The sequence below is a fragment of the Anastrepha obliqua genome, chromosome 1 (genome assembly GCF_027943255.1).
Source record: "Anastrepha obliqua isolate idAnaObli1 chromosome 1, idAnaObli1_1.0, whole genome shotgun sequence".
Taxonomy (NCBI): domain Eukaryota; kingdom Metazoa; phylum Arthropoda; class Insecta; order Diptera; family Tephritidae; genus Anastrepha; species Anastrepha obliqua.
In genome coordinates this window covers 108,985,821-109,000,600 of record NC_072892.1, presented here as the reverse complement: position 1 = coordinate 109,000,600, position 14,780 = coordinate 108,985,821, and the positions used below count along the sequence as shown (strand labels likewise).

Genomic DNA, 14,780 nt, shown 5'->3' with positions numbered 1-14,780 from the left:
TCTGAATTCCGAATGGTAGTCACGCACACAACATTTGGCTACGGCGTCCGCGCTTCGGTACTTCTTGGCTCGCCTTTTTCTAATGATGTAAAGGCGAATGATTACATTTTTTGTAAACAAATTTGATTTTTGTATAATTTCGATTTTTGGGTATCTTCTGACTGCCCGCTGTGATTTTTGCAATGATTAGTAATCCTAATGCGAAGGACATGTAAAATAGATGAAAATCATAGGATTTTTTTTTTTAATTTAATCCACCTGAAATGAAATAAACTTTTCACTTCGTAGATATAATGCCTCTATGCCACGGAATAGATATTTTTTTTTTACATTTCTCTTCAAAATGTTTTTCTACGGCCGCCTATGTTCGTTCCAGTAACTGATTTTTTTAATTTCAAAAAGAAAGGATCACTGAGTGTCAGATACGATCTGTAAAGTAAGTGGTAAGTTTTCATAATTAGCTTAGCTTTTAAAGCATCCCTGGCAACCCTATCTGTATTTTACATAAACAGCACTCTGCAACTTGCCACGTCTTTTCTATACGACTGTCTTGTATCTGGCCCAGTAAATTAGCGTAGTACTGAATGTTCATTGTAGTCAATTTTCGACACAGATTCTTCCACTTTGATTTTCTTCCCATCCAGATTTCATCAATGAGCCACAACGCGATTGCGAATTTCTTCCAAATCACACTGAAATAATTCCAAAAATATTTTCAACTCTCCTCTCGAATCATCACTGCATGCCGTTTTTTACTAATCTGTACTTCTTTTTCTATCTATCATAATTTAATTTTTCGATCGGTCAGTAATAATTTTTTAACTTTATGGACATTTTTTTCGGTAAATACCATCACATCATTTCCTTGTTGAAATGGGTTGGTTGGTTAGAGTGGTGATTCATCCAGAATCCAACTAGCGCTTCCGCACCATTTTGTTGCCACATCCTCGTTACCAAATTGTTTAACAGTTATTTACAGCAGGACTATATCCAGTCTGTGCAGTTTAGGAACCTTATTAGGTTGTTGACGTCTAAGCCAGACAGCTGCTCAAGACTCTCGAACAGCAGTTTGCCCAGGGTTGACATTCTGTCCTTCCATAGGGCAGGGCATTCACAGAGAAAATGGAAGATTGTTTCTTTTTTCTCCGGTTGTTTACAACTATGACAGTATGTGTTGTGAGGGATGCCCATTTTGGCGGCTTGTTCTCCGATAGACCAGGAGCCAGTTATGACTGCCGTAAGTCTACAGGTGTCCCGTCGTTTCATGTTTATTAATGTCGACGATTGCTTGAGGTTGTAGGTGGGCCATAACGTTCTGCTGATTTTGCATTTCGTCTGGTCTCTCCATCTACACTCTGCAATTCGAAGGTATTTTAGGGAAATTGCATTCTTGACCGCACCTAGCGGAGTGAGTACTGGCACTGCAAGAGCGCTATTCATGGCAGATCCAGATTGAAATAGCCGAGCTCATTTTTTATCATTGCATATACAAGGTGTAGAATATTCAAGAATCGATAAGTTTTCTTCAAAAAATTTAATGAAGTTTCATTTTTTAACAAAGAATCAAAGCACAGCGCGGTACTGCCATTTGCGATAATGTCAAGTTTTCGCTGAACCAAAAATTTAAATTATTGTGATCAGTAGTGAGATGATGAGTCATCGCTAAGTAAAGTTTTTCAAAAAAACACACGTAAAATTCAGAAAAATGCATGGAATTTTTATTTAAATCGATATTACAGTCCATATATTGGACTATGAATAAGTTCGTGCGGTTTTTTCGAAATTTGAATTTCGAATCATTCCCATGGCTTTTAAACGTTTGGAAATGGTTGATTGATCAACTCCCAAAGTTTTTGCAACCTCTTCTTGCGTTTGAGCCGGATCTTGATCGAGCAATTCCTCCAATTCGGTATCCATGAACTTTGGCGGCGCACCCTCGCGTTCTTCGTCTTCCAAGCCAAAATCACCACTTTTAAAGCGTGCAAACCACTTCTGGCACGTTCGCTCAGCTAGAGCATGCTCACCATAAACTTCCACCAAGATACGATGACTTTCGGCTGCTTTTTTCTTCATATTAAAAAATTCCCCGCAAAAACACATTATTTGGCACGAAATTCGACATTTTCAAGTGTGGTAAAAATATTGTTGTTTACGCTTCAAATAAAAAACTTATACTGACGTTTGTGCCTTACGACAGTAGCTCTCCAATGAATGTTTGGAAATGTGGATCGATGGAATAATAATCAAGTTACGCCATCTGTTGTAAAACCGCACGAACTTATGTATGTAATTTAATGTTTGAAGATTATTTCATGCAAATATTGACTGCGCGACTGCGCTTAGTCCAATTTTGGCATACTCTTTCCAATGTTTCGGCCGGTATCTCACATATAAATGCTTCCAATGTGAGATGTCATCCAATGCGTTAATTGAAGCAGGCTTGTCTGAATAGACATGAGCTTTAACATAGCCCCACAAAAAATAATCTAAAGGCGTTATATCGCACGATCTGGGTGACCAATTGACAAGTCCCGATCGTGAAATAAAATGTTCACCGAACTCGCCTCTCAACAAGTCCATTGTTATGCGTGCTGTGTGGCATGTGGCACCGTCTTGCTGAAACCACATGTCACGCAAGTCAAGCTCTTGCATTTTGGGCAAAAAAAAAGGTGGATATCATTTCACAGTAGTGTTAACCATTCACAGTTACATTACGATTCGCAGCGTCTTTGAAGAAGTACGGTCCAATGATACCTCCAGCCCATAAACCGCACCAAACTGTGACCTTTTCTGGATACATTGGTACCTCTTGCAATTCTTCTGGCTGATCTTCACTCCAAAATCGACAATTCTGTTTATTTACGTACCCATTGTTCCAAAAATTAGCTTCGTCGCTGAACACAATTTTTCGACTTTAAACTTTCTTAACAAAACACGCATTTTTATAATAAAATTCAATGATTTGCAAGCGTTGTTCGTTTGTACGACGATTCATGGTTAAATTATAGACCAAACTGAAGATGTTTGACAGTGAAACAAAACACGAAACGTGCGTCAGCTGTTTAAACCAACTGTTTAAAACGATAATAACTAAAAAATCACCCTTTACGTTAAGTCATGAACGGATCAGCTGTCTCTCATATTCGATTCTTGCAGCGTTTACCAATTTCCGCTTTCCGAAATGCTTATGATGGTGAATGTTGAACGTCCAACTCTTTTTGTGGAAACTCAATGTGGAAACTTTCAATTTCAATCTGTTTGAAAAGAAACTATAAACACAACTGACTTATCTTCTACCTGTTTCTGCAGTTGATTTCAAATTTGGCGTTGAATCACTTTTTTTTATATTCCTGCCTTTGATGAAGCATTATTTCTTACGCTCTTCATTTTTATTGCTAGCTGTTGGCTTAGTGTATGAGTACTACTATACCGGCATAGCAGTAGGCGCGACTTGTAGCCTCACAACTACACATACCTACTAAACACCTCTCCACTGTCACCATTCTTCCCGCGGAACTACCAAAAAGGTTTTACCTCGCGGGGCTGGTTAGCTCAAAGGCTCCTAATTGTGCGTTACATGCGCACAGATTCACTTCTACTTATTATCTCATTTCAACATAAAATCCATAATATTTTCTCCGCTTAAAATGCAATATGAGTGCTGGTGTAACTGATATGAATAAGAAATTAAAATTATCAAACGATGAGAAATAAATATAAGCGAATTATAATTGTAAATAACTATATTTTAAAATAAGGAAGTGGAAATTAAGGCATGAGGCATGTAATGCTGTTTATTCAGTCAATTTCCATATAAGAAAGCAATATTTGCACAATATTTTCATAAATTTTCATTGCAAAATATTGAAAATTGCGGGAACGACAATGAATCTCCGGAGGGGCCTCGAAAAAAGTAGTTTTGCGTTGAACATCGTTACTCGCAACAGAATCATCTGAAACGAAAACATTAAAATGGATTTGTTAAAGAAAATGTTTCTCAAGTATCCCTGGGAGGATTTTTTCCGTTTTTTTTAACTTTTTGTAGCACTTGGAAGTCAAAACATCCGCTTTCACAAAAACAAAAAAAAACGGTTAATTTGTTATTGTAAGATTAATGATTATTAGAAATTTTGCATTTTTTTTTAATAATATTATTGAAGAGAAAAAAAAACAGCTCCGATGTCTGGTGATTATGTGAAGTGCTGTGGAAAATTGCTAAACAATTAGTTCAGAAAATTTTGAGTTATGGCGGAAAAAGCAAGTTTTAGAAAAACGCTATAGAGTAGGCATAGAAATCCGGTTTGGGTTCCATGTACTCATAACCCAAACACTCAAATACTCATAACTGCGTCAAGTTTGTTATCATCGACTCGTAATTTGTACACAATAATTATATTCTTGAAATATGCATTAAATACAAAAAAATGCAAAACGAAGTTTAAATACCTTACCGCCCTGCCTAACTCTGTAAGATGAAAGTACATTTTTGTTTTCTTTTTCTTCATTTTTTACTCCACAGTTTCAGCACAGGATGCTGGTCAGAATTATCAAGTGCAATATGTGGATACAGAACTGTATCACGGCAATTCCAGCCAAACACAAATGTAAGTAAAAACTCGCACTAACACAGCAACTCGTGTGCATACTTAATAGATATGTGTGTATGTATGCGAAACAAAATTAAGTGAACTACATGAATTTTATTTTCAAATATAGGACATACCCGTTTTGTCCAGTCGGTGACTATCAAACAAATGGCCAAACCTACTATTCAGCGGCGGCAGCTAGCAATTATGCAACCGCATCGGTTGCAAACACCCCAACCACACACGCCTCGTCATTGCCATATTTGGTGCCGGTGGAGGAAGGATTATTGCTCAATACATCGTCCCAATCTCACAGTCGGGACTCGCCGCATAGCTTAACGGTAACTACCCAAAACTAATAAATTTTAGCAAACTATAAATAAAAGAATGTTTAGCATCCATGGCATTTACTTACTACATACATATGTACATATTTATTGTATTTGTAGGAAGTGGCTTATATACAAGAAGCGCATAGTACGCCGCAAACGCCCACTTCTACAACAACAACAAACTCTATAAGTGGCGGTAGCATCGGCACTGGAGGTGGTGGTGCATCGCCAGACAGCGAACAAAGTGGACTCGGCACCACAAACAAAGTAGCCTCGGCGACGGTAAGCTTCATAAATATGTATATGCACACCTTCCCATTTTGTCCATATTACTATGAATTCAATTGAGAAATCCCTACGCAAATTTTTTCAAATTATATGCGAAATTTGTAGATGGATATCTATAGCCAATTGCAATTCGATGGAGTTCTAGTCAAACATTTAAATTCCTATTCACATTTCTGTCTCTTTCGTGCTCGTTTAACTGTGCACTCTTTGCTACTGGTGGGGTGTCTGCTGCTGCTGCAGATCAAATGGTTGTCACGTAACTACGAGACGTCTGACGGTGTCAGTCTACCCCGTTCCACGTTGTACAATCATTACATACAACACTGCAACGAGAATAAATTGGAACCGGTGAATGCTGCGAGTTTCGGCAAACTAATTCGTTCGGTGTTCTCTGGCTTGCGCACACGTCGTTTGGGCACACGCGGGAATTCCAAATATCACTACTATGGCATACGCATCAAGCCAGATTCTATATTGAACCACATGATGGACGAAAAGCCGACGTATTCAACACATTCCGGAAATGGCATTCCAGGTAGCATTGGGAATTCAACCTCCGGTGGTGGTATAGTTTCGTCTAGCGGTGCCGGTGGTAGCGGCGTTAGTGGCAATATGTCGCACCATGGAAATCGCAGTGTAAAGAAAATGAGTTTCAAACCAGAAACTTATGAAACTTGTGCACAGGTAAATTTCGTGTCGATTAGAATTATAATAAAAAACTCCAAGAAAGTCTGATTATTTTCTAATTAATCTACATAAATATTATTATTAACAGTATTTGGGCGATGGCGCTGGTGCGATTCCCTCATTTCCTGCAATCGAATTGGATCACAACTACAACAGTGAGCTTACACAGGAGGATGTGGAAACATTTCGTGTAATGTACCGTGAACACTGCGAGTCCTTTTTGGATGCTGTACTCAATCTAGAACTCAGTGCCATTGAGTATTTATGGCGTGATTTTTGGCGTGCAGCTGACAACAACAATCTGGACGAATGTGAAGAGGAAAAGTATCTGAGCAAGGCAAAACTGTATTTGCTTTGCCATTGCGCAGAAGTGCAAAAGTTTATTAAGGAGGTGAGGTGGTGATTTCATGATTGTACTTCTGCACTGTACAATAGAAATACTAACTCCCCTCTGTTTTCTTGTGTCTGTATACGTTTGTATGCATCATTAGGTGGACTACCAATTCTATCAAAATATGGTTGATGTTATCATTCCCGATGTGCTGCGCTCCATACCGAATGCGTTAACACAAGCCATTCGTAATTTCGCCAAAAACCTGGAACTTTGGTTGTGCGAGTCTATGGTTGGTGTTCCCGAACGTTTGGTACAAATAAAATCAGCAGCGATATCGGCTTTTTGTCAAACATTGCGACGGTATACATCCCTCAATCATTTGGCACAGGCTGCGCGTGCAGTTCTGCAGAATAGTTCGCAAATTACTCAAATGCTCAACGATTTAAATCGAGTAGACTTCCATAATGTGCAGGTTAGTAAAATACAATAGTTGGTTTCAAAAGTGAACGTGTGAACTTACACCAGCCGACAAACTGATTTTTTTTGTCAGAACTACTCATAAAAGTCGGACTTTAATGATAAGTATTTCTCGATTTCATTTTCCTTTTTTATAATTTATATCGGTGCCGCTTCAAAAGTAAAAAACTCAAAATCTTATTTTAACACTAGTGGATTACCAATTATCAAAGCCAAGTAAAATGTAAGCTTTCATATCTTCCGATCTTAGTAGAATATTTTATATTTGACTAAGTAATAAATGTATAAGTGATGGTGGCTGTAAGCCCCAAATTTACATACAGTGACGAGTATGATGGAAAGAACAATGAAATGGCGCCTATCGTGGTCCTGTTACTTTGCTCTCAGCGAATTTGACAACTAGTTACGTGATTTTAGCTCCAGTATGGCCAGATTACCATTTTCGTAACTTGATTTAGCATTTTTTTCATGACATTTTTCTAGCCTGTTCTAATTAAAATGTAATGTTTATAATTTTGTAAAATATACATTTTTTAATAATTATTTAAATAATTCACTCAGTTTTATTTAGCTTTATTTTTTTTTTAACATCTGGTGGCATTGCCCGCGATTGCAGGTGTTGTTGGTGTTCTTCTGCTTTCGGCAGTCAAATCTCTCTCTCGCTTCTGCAGTGTTGCCTAGCTTTGGATATAAAAACGCACTAAAATGCCCATTCAAAGAAAATAACACAAAAAATCACTTAAAGAACTCTGTATGCGTGACAAATTGTCGTGCGTTTTTTTTTAAATAAATGTGTTATGCTTATGTACAATTTAATTTATGATTTTTTTTTTGTTAAGCGAGACTATTTTGTTAAGAGAACGACTTATTTGCTATATTTGAGGTTAAGTAACTAGATAAGGTACTCTTTTTGTAAAAATGTCGGTGTGGTTTCTTTAGTATTTTCTGGTATTTTGTGGCTTATTTTTACAATGAATACACCTCTTGATGCCCTATGTCCCACTAAGAATTGATGGCTGAAGAAACGATTACACCTCTATGGCTATAATCGGCATTCAGTAAATTCAAACGCGTTTTAAAATGGGTAAAAAGGTTTTCAATCTTAAGAAGAGTAGAGAGATCGGCATTTAATATTCTTGCATAACCTTAAAAGGACCAAAAAATTAAATTCACATTTTCAATATATAATTATAAGAACCCACTAATTTTCATTAGCACCTTCGTTTGTATAATAATACAGTTTTTTTTTTAACTTCAAGTTTCGGTAGCTTTAAATTAAAAATAAAAGTAAACAAACACGAAACTTCAAAATTTTCGCATTTTCGGTATAAAAAAGCACTAAATTTATTGCGAAGAGCAAATGGTTGGCAATACTGCACAACTTGGAAAAACGTGACGTCACGTACTCTCTGATGGGCGCAATCTTCTTTCTATCGTTCTTGAGTGACGAGCTTGTTTTTGCTACGACGACAAACTTGTTTTGCTACTTTTTTTATGATTTTTTTTTTTTGTTTTACATGTTCCATGTTCAAATTTTTTGTTACTCTTTTTGATTTTATTTTCAATATTTCTTTTTTGAATTTTTACAATGATCCTCGTGTTCAAATTTTTTTGTTTTACAATTTTTTTTATTTTATTTTTTTATTTTTTTAATATTGATCATTCTTTAACCAAAACTATATAAATCAAAGATTCAAACTTTATGCAAAATTTAGAAAAATTCAACAAGTTTTCATTTAATTTCGAACTTTTTAATCTGAACTTTTAGAAAAACTATTATTTTATAGCCCATTGAATTTTGACATAATAAAGTACAAGTTTTAAGTAGGTAAAAAATCGCATTGATTTAAAAAAAATGTTTGGTGACGTCTCTTGTGGTTTTTTTTCATAAGAGAAGTACAGTTTACAAAAACTGAAGTGCATTCTTTTCAATTTTTTTTTTTAATTTCCTTCCGCAAGAAGTTCATTTTTATATGAAATAAAGTTCAAAAAACCAACAGAAAGAAAAGGGTATTAAAAGTCCAAGCAATTTTTTAGCTGCCTAAGATTTACACTTATTTTTCTAAAATTTCGTGAGTTGTGTTACATTTGTGGAACAACACGCACACCACCATTCGGAAGAGGACCACGACCAAGCACCCAATAAAGTGCACCCAAAATTTTCTAAAATTTCAGATTAAAAAATTCAAAATTTATGTAGATGAAAATTTGATGAATATTTCTAAATTTTGTACGAATTTTGAAATCTTGATTTGCATGGTTTTGGTTAAAGAATGAATGAACAGTATTAAAAAAAAATTTTAATTTTTCTTTTCATTTCCCTGATAATTAGTATCTAAACTTTATAAACTTTACTATCGCTCCTAATGAGGCGTAAAGCGGTAACAAATTCCTTCCAACGTATTCGGTTTTGCGCAAGACACTTGATTTCGGGGCAAGTCCCTCAACTTCTACTTTCAGCATCCACTGCTCGGATCAAAGTCACGACAGGTCTACCTCTCCTCCGACTACCTTGTTGATTCCACTTTCAGTTTCATTTTCGGCGTTTTATTTCCGCAGCAATCCGGCTGCAGTTTGTTATGCGGTAGAGCTCTTTGTTCGAAATTATGTTTGGTCAAAATATTCTACATATCCTTTACAGGCATTTATTGATAAATGGTTGCATTTTGCTTGATATTGCCTGCATAAAACGCCACGTTTCAGATCCCTGCAACAAAACTTCGTTTGATATTATTTTATTGTGATGCTCGACGATTTCCAAACTATTCGCAGTTTGTGGTAGGCGCTGCGAGCTTTGTCTATGTGGGAATCTACGCTTGTCCTCTGTCTTTGGAGACAATACCACACTTGAAAAACATTGCAGATATAAATAATCATCGTGCACTCAGATAAACTCGTATATGTAAAGGTGTTGGTAAATTTGACAACATTTTATTTCTTTTAATTAAATAGACATTTTTATATTATAATGGTTAGATATTTAAATACGACAATCTAAATTAATTCCAATACGGTTGTTCGAAAAGAAAAATATAAAACTTTTTGTACAGCCTTTTTTATACAAATAAAGAGCCTTTTCTAGAAAAAAAGAGAGAGTAAAATGTATTATCACATCGTAAGTTAAAAGTAAAGTATTCAATACTTTCGATACTCGGTACAAAAATATTTAAATTTCTAGTACGATCGCAAAATACTCAAATCTAATACTAAATAAAACGTCACAAAAACTTTGTATAAAGGTTCTATGTCAAGGAAAAGGCATTGATATATGTACATTTTTTGTATTACATATATTGTAAAAGTTTACAAAACAGGTTCTATAACAGGAAAGACTCAGTTGTGCCATTAAGAAACTAATAGATTTTTCAGTAAAACAAAAGCTTAAAAAATGTGCATAGTAAATGAAATTTCTTTATAATATTACTCTCATTGTTGATATCAAATAAAATTTTTGACGTGATAACGTCTTATAATTCGATTTAGCCGGCTGCACGCGCGAAAAAATGTGTTGTTATCTTGCTCAATGGTCGTTATCTTGCTCATTCGTCGTTATCTTGCTCAATCGTCGTTGCCTTGCTCAATCGTCGTTACCTTGCATGAACTGCAAGCGAAAGCGCGGAATGAACGACAAAGAGCACAACGTTCGGCAACATTCGACATCTTGCTCTCTCCTACTTAAGTGAGCGTATATATGTATGTATATACGCATATGTACATATATAAATTCACATGTTTGTATTTGCATATGCCTTCTTATTGATTATTATTAATTTTTAATTTGATTTACTTATTTAAAATAAAACCAAGTGTATCATCATCATCCTTACCGAATTTATAATTAGTGACGACTAGTTGTTAATAATACCTGTTGTTTTAATGTTATTATTATTAATTTTTTTAATTACAATATGTATGAAGGAAAAAATGTGTGGTAATATTTACCACATACCTTATAAGATATGTTGTATACTAATATATGTATATAAACATGCATACATACATATACTTTGGTGCAATTTTCATAGACTAATATAAGTACATATCGCACCCTAAATACAAAAGGGTCACAACTCAAAATACTAAGATTTTCAGGAGAGACGAAAAACGTTTTATGTAAAAATTATTGTAATATTTAAAGAAAATATTGTTCCATCATGAAAATATACAACATTGAAGAAGGTTCTACTATATTTTTTTCAATTTTATATTATGTTTGCGAAAATAAAACAAAATTTTGATTTATGACTCTTTAACTGAAATTTTTTCGATTAACTAGTGATATTATCTTAAGTTGTGCCTTTTTAACTGATAAAATGTTGTAATTTTATAAGTTTCCTAACCTAATTGAACTCACTTTTCACAACTAAAGAGGCACAATGCAAAATAATATACCACGAAATTTATCACTTCTTACAGTTATAGAGGCAGAACTCAAAACAAAACTCTTTATGTGTAATAAAAGTAATCAGCTGTTCTTGAGCCCATTAACGCAACTCAAAATAATTCTCTTTAGTTGATCGTGCAAAAGCAACACACTTGACATAAAAATAGACATAACTGTATTTTTCCAGTTAAAGAAGGTAGTTATGTGAACGAAATATTTGCAGCAGTTAGAAATGTGTACTCTGAATTCATTTATGCAAAAAACTCAGTTTTGGAAAATTTTGAGTTGTGACCCTTTTGTATTTAGGGTGCGATATGTACGCGCCAATTATATATACGTATATATATATTGTATAATATACATATGTCCTATGCCAATACATATAAACATGCATATATAAAATTTCGCGCAATTTGCAAACAAAAAGAACAAATCTATATGTAAAGATGCATACAAGTCATATGGACATATCAAATGTACGAATCTATTCTGTACGCAAGCAAATGTAAGCTAATGTACATTGCTTGAACTGCAAGCGAGAATGCGGAACGAACGACAAAGAGCACAATCGGCCCCCGCGTTCGGCAACGTTCGACATCTAACGCTCTCCTACTTGAGTGAGCATACATAAATTTGTATAGTATGTACATATACGCGCATATGTATATAAATTCACATATTTGTATTTGCATATGCCTTCTTCCTGTGTGCATGGTAATGAACCATTTCTCTGTTGAGAATAGGACGATGATAGGAAAAATAGGAAATGAAAGGGAGTGTTTCGAGTGTAATGCGTCTTGAAAAAGGTAAATCGATGATGGTGCCTTTTAGTGTTGTTGACTTATTAACGTCTGATGCACAATCGAAATTGAATATATCTTTCATGAATTTGATAATTTTTCACGTATGTCTAAATGTTACTTGACCTATTCCATTGCGATTCCATTTACCTCCTTCTCTATATCCATACAAAATATCTATCAAACAAATAAAATTAAAATTTTGTTTTGAAAATTGCAACCATTACATCAGTATTTTCTTATGACGTTGACACGTTAAACTATCGTCAGTAAACCGACTTTACAGACAACCTCTTTTTTAAATTGAAAATTGGAATTGAATTTTGTTACTGACGAAAACATGGAAATTATTGGCGATCATAGTACTGGCTCTGAGAGTATTACCGAAGAATGTAATGCAATTTTCTCACACGAAACGGCTTTGAAAGCAGTTTCAAACTTAAAGCGATTTTGCAGCGATGACTTTACTGCTTTCGAATTGTTAAAAAAGATGGAAAGCGCAAGCCAATCTAATACAATATATCTAGTTTTATGTAGTTTATTAACTCAAATGTAATATTTATTTTTATTTTCATTATTACTTAAAAAAATACAAATTTTTGTTTGAGTGATATAATGTAAATATTTTTTATTCAAATATGAAATAATATTCAATTAACTAAAGAATTAAAAAGTTCTAAAATAAAACACCCTTGAGCGAATAAAAGTTGACCGACGGTGAGTGTACAGCCAAGGAAGGTTTCAGCGTATAAAGTCATTAATATTGTTATTATTGTAAGCATGTCATTTTCATTTCTTCGAATAGTTTAAAAATGGCAATTTGCAATTATTAATTTCTTAAGCTTTTATAATCATATCTTTTTTTTATAGGAACAAGCCGCTTGGGTATGCCAATGTGAGCCGGCGGTAGTACAACGTTTGGAGAACGACTTTAAATCGGCACTTCAACAACAAAGTTCTCTAGAACAGTGGGCCTCGTGGTTACAACTGGTCGTCGATTCCGCCTTACAAGAGTATCGTGGCAAGCCGAGCTATGCCAAGGCAGCGCGTCAATTCCTACTCAAATGGAGTTTTTACAGCTCCATGGTAATACGTGACCTGACACTACGTTCCGCTTCCAGTTTCGGTAGCTTTCATTTAATACGATTGCTATATGATGAATATATGTTTTACCTGGTAGAGCACAAAATAGCTGAAGCGCAGCAAAAGACCGCCATTGCAGTTATCTGCGATCGAATGGTAAGACTCTATCTAATAAAATGTTTTGTATTTTTAAGCTTTGCTCATTCGATTCTTTATGTTCTTGCAGCAAAAGGATATTGATTTTGAATTCGACTACCAATTGGAGTTTATCAACGAAAGCCATGAACAACAACAGCAGCAGCAGCAACAGCAGCAACTTAGTGCAGCTGACATCGAAGATGCAGCTTCCTCCATTAGTAATTCTGCAAAGCGTTTGAAGCATGAATGAGTGAGTGCTGTCGTAGAGCTGCAGAGCATACACAGACCGACATCCAGCAGTATTCAATGTAGCGACGTTGGTGTTTTGCAGGCAAAGTTCGCTGAGTATATTTGCTTGTTGGCGTCCTTATAGTAGTGGTAGTCAAAGTAAGTTAGCCATAATAGCTACAGGAACAGCCATAAAAAAGTAACAGCATAAATTAGCAACAATTTATGTAAAAAAAAATATTTTTATTTCTGCAACTAAAACATTTCCAGGCATTTAAACGTTAAAATATTAGAAAAGAAAAAAAGAAAAAAGGAAAAAGGAAGAAAATGACATTTGAACTTTAACTTATAGAATTTTTTCACGTATAATCATTTAAATAGAAGGTAAGCAACTTATACATGTAATTGCCACCAAATAGTGTTAAGCCGTCCAGATAAGGGAAATTGACGAACGCCCCAGCTATCTACCTATAACGGGTATACTTGTGGGTGCATATGGAGACAAGTTATTTAAATGTAAAAGAATTTTTCTAAACTTAATTGAAAATAATATATATATATATATGTATATGTATATATATTACACTATAAAAATTACTAGCATGTGTACGTGTCATATTTATAATATGTATGTTTGTATGGATATCTGTTGCCGTTTTATTACACATATACATAAATATGTTTGTACATATGTATGTATGTATATATAAAGAGAAAAGTCGTCTAATATCAGTTTTGTAAGGTTTCACTAAGAAAGAATGCAAAATGCAGCTGTTTCTAAGAAAAAGAGATTCAGCGATCTTCAAACTGGATTTCTATTCCGCTCAAAAAATTTGTATTCTGAACTAACAAAGGTTATGCAAAATTAAAATTCCTTTTCGTTGTGAAAAAAAATTGGGAAAATCTCAAAAAATTTAGAAAAGACTCTAACAATCTGAAGAAAGAAACAAGAATAGTAGGATACTCAAATAAAAATTGCAATTATTCTACACACTAAATGTTATAATACAAACTTATGAAATCTCTTCAATTTTTTTCTTATATATTTCTGGCCGAAAAGTTAGTCCTATTTTCTTGTGCTTATTCGCTTTTTTTTCAAAATATCTGAACAAAACAGGACTTCGCATTATTTTGCTTCATATGTTCATTTATCTATTAATATCATATTAGATTGAGTTATCAAAAACTTTAAAAATGGTGCACTTATATTTAACGTTCCTAATCCCACCCGCCTTAGAAGACTGCCTGTCGTCATAACACATTCAAGGGTCAATTGTGAGGAACAGTTGTACATACTTATAAAAGATGGAACATTCCTTAGTTTTAAAACTATTTAAAACGATTACTAAACCCCATAACGACCGTATCATAATGTCCGTCGCCAATGTCTTCTAATGGTCATCGTGAAAAGCACTTAGTTTCGACTGAGTTTAGCATTTTCCA

At 34.5% G+C, this 14,780-nt stretch overlaps 1 protein-coding gene across 1 annotated transcript in view; it reads left to right on the top strand.

The window, feature by feature from the left end:
* LOC129235511 (DNA-binding protein RFX2) overlaps positions 1-13,682 on the top strand; it is a 72,720-nt gene extending 59,038 nt beyond the window's left edge. The window contains exons 5-12 of the mRNA XM_054869398.1: positions 4,520-4,604; positions 4,717-4,927; positions 5,036-5,200; positions 5,447-5,890; positions 5,982-6,284; positions 6,385-6,699; positions 12,759-13,127; positions 13,198-13,682. Coding sequence (XP_054725373.1) covers positions 4,520-4,604; positions 4,717-4,927; positions 5,036-5,200; positions 5,447-5,890; positions 5,982-6,284; positions 6,385-6,699; positions 12,759-13,127; positions 13,198-13,359 — 2,054 coding nt within the window. The 3' untranslated portion in view covers positions 13,360-13,682. The remainder of the gene's footprint in view (positions 1-4,519; positions 4,605-4,716; positions 4,928-5,035; positions 5,201-5,446; positions 5,891-5,981; positions 6,285-6,384; positions 6,700-12,758; positions 13,128-13,197) is intronic.
* Positions 13,683-14,780: the final 1,098 nt, after the last annotated feature.